The sequence below is a fragment of the Phaethon lepturus genome, unplaced genomic scaffold (genome assembly GCF_000687285.1).
Source record: "Phaethon lepturus isolate BGI_N335 unplaced genomic scaffold, ASM68728v1 scaffold36121, whole genome shotgun sequence".
In the NCBI taxonomy this organism is placed as follows: Eukaryota; Metazoa; Chordata; class Aves; order Phaethontiformes; family Phaethontidae; genus Phaethon; species Phaethon lepturus.
Genome location: NW_010517819.1, coordinates 586 through 2,198, shown reverse-complemented (window position 1 = coordinate 2,198; position 1,613 = coordinate 586). Strand labels below are relative to the sequence as shown.

Sequence of the window (1,613 nt, the reverse complement as noted above, 5' to 3'; positions counted from 1 at the left end):
CATTATGAAGAAATTATATAGTACTGATTCAAAATTCATGTAATGGTTAGAAGAGAAAAAAATTGGGGAAAAAAAAGACAAAATATGGTACAGCCTTATACTCAGCTGCTTCTAGCTGATGCAATGACATTTATGGATAGGCCTATCAAAACTTAGTTTGTGATATACTCGTAATGTCTATTACCAGCAAGTAAGTGTAACACTCACAATGTTGTAACCAGTTATATTATTAGGATTACATTTTTTAGAAAAAGCTTTTCATTTAAGGCAATTTTAAACTGACATTGGCATTAAGAAATCTTACAGGCTAAGAGAGAGAGAGAAAGAGAGAGAAAACTATGTCAAAGCACTTACCAAACTGACTAAGGACTGAGGACTGAGTAATGGGCAGCTTTAGATCCCAGGATGATGTGGTAGTTGTGGTAGTGGTGGTAGAGCTACTATTGTTTTGTGGAGAGGTAAACTGACCCAAACTTGGAGATTTCAACTGGTCCAAAATTTGGGATCCAGTAGAGTTCTCCAATTTAGAAGATCTAAGTTCTCCAAAGCCAGAACAAAGAACTGCAGACTACCAAAAGACAAAAAAAAAAGGGGGAAGGAGTGGAGTTAAGTATTTAATAAATAATTTGAACATAACCATAGGGTCAATGCCTACAGCTATTTGGCAGCAACCAAAACATCTTCAGCCCTAGATTACTAATAAATGACCAATAAAAAAAATTCAACAGCTGTAGCATATGGCCAGATCCTCTCTGGTTATCACCGATACAACTTCCACCACTGATTGCAACAATATGGATTTACTTGAAACCATGCATCTCAAAATAGCATGTATTTACTAACAGTTGAACTGATTTTCAGAGAATAAATACAAATGCCTAATTTCAAGCCCTCACAATTGACTTAGAATCATGTTTCCACAAAAAGCAGTCAGATATGTGCTTGGAAATAACACATCATAGTTTTCTGGCATAGAATTCTTCACTATAAACAAGTGATTTCATCCTAAATCAGCATGCAGTAAACACATCTGCTCTAAAAAAATTAATATTCTTAATTCCATTCCTTCAACATTTGCAACCTGAATCTTACAAACATTGAAACATCTCATGAAATGACTGGTACTGGAAAAGTTGTTTAACCTGAAATATTTACTCATGAAGAATATTTAGAAAGCTTAAGATAGTTTTACCAGACTTTGAGGAGAATAAGAGTTTACAGCACTGGAGCTGCCAGTTCCTGATGGCATCTGGGTGCTGTGCTGAGAATTTGTGAAGACTAGGGCTTGGCCAAAGGTCTGCTGCTGGGGAGCCTCAAATGAGTTGCCTTCTGCCTCTTGGGTAGAAGTCACAGGCTTTTGAAGCAGTGTTACCAAATCAATGCTGTAAGAAAAAGCAAAGTTTGGCTGGAATAAACATGACAATTAGGCTGTGCTGAAACTGAAGCAAGCACAATACTAAAGCTGCCATACAGGCAACAGAATTATTACTGATTAACGGTCTTTTCAAATAGTGCTTGCCTGCCATACAAAAAGAGGTAGAATAGAGGTTTTTGACAGAAAGTAAAATTCTGCTAGCTGAAACCTTCCACTACAGTTAGAATATAAATTATCT

At 36.3% G+C, this 1,613-nt stretch overlaps 1 protein-coding gene across 1 annotated transcript in view; it reads right to left on the bottom strand.

Annotated features, from left to right (window-relative positions):
- LOC104628056 (ubiquitin-associated protein 2-like) overlaps nucleotides 1-1,382 on the bottom strand; it is a gene marked incomplete at both ends in the record, with an annotated part of 2,650 nt that extends 1,268 nt beyond the window's left edge. Inside the window, 2 exons of the mRNA XM_010296508.1 lie at nucleotides 355-568; nucleotides 1,193-1,382. Of these exons, the coding sequence (XP_010294810.1) occupies nucleotides 355-568; nucleotides 1,193-1,382 (404 nt within the window). The remainder of the gene's footprint in view (nucleotides 1-354; nucleotides 569-1,192) is intronic.
- Nucleotides 1,383-1,613: the final 231 nt, after the last annotated feature.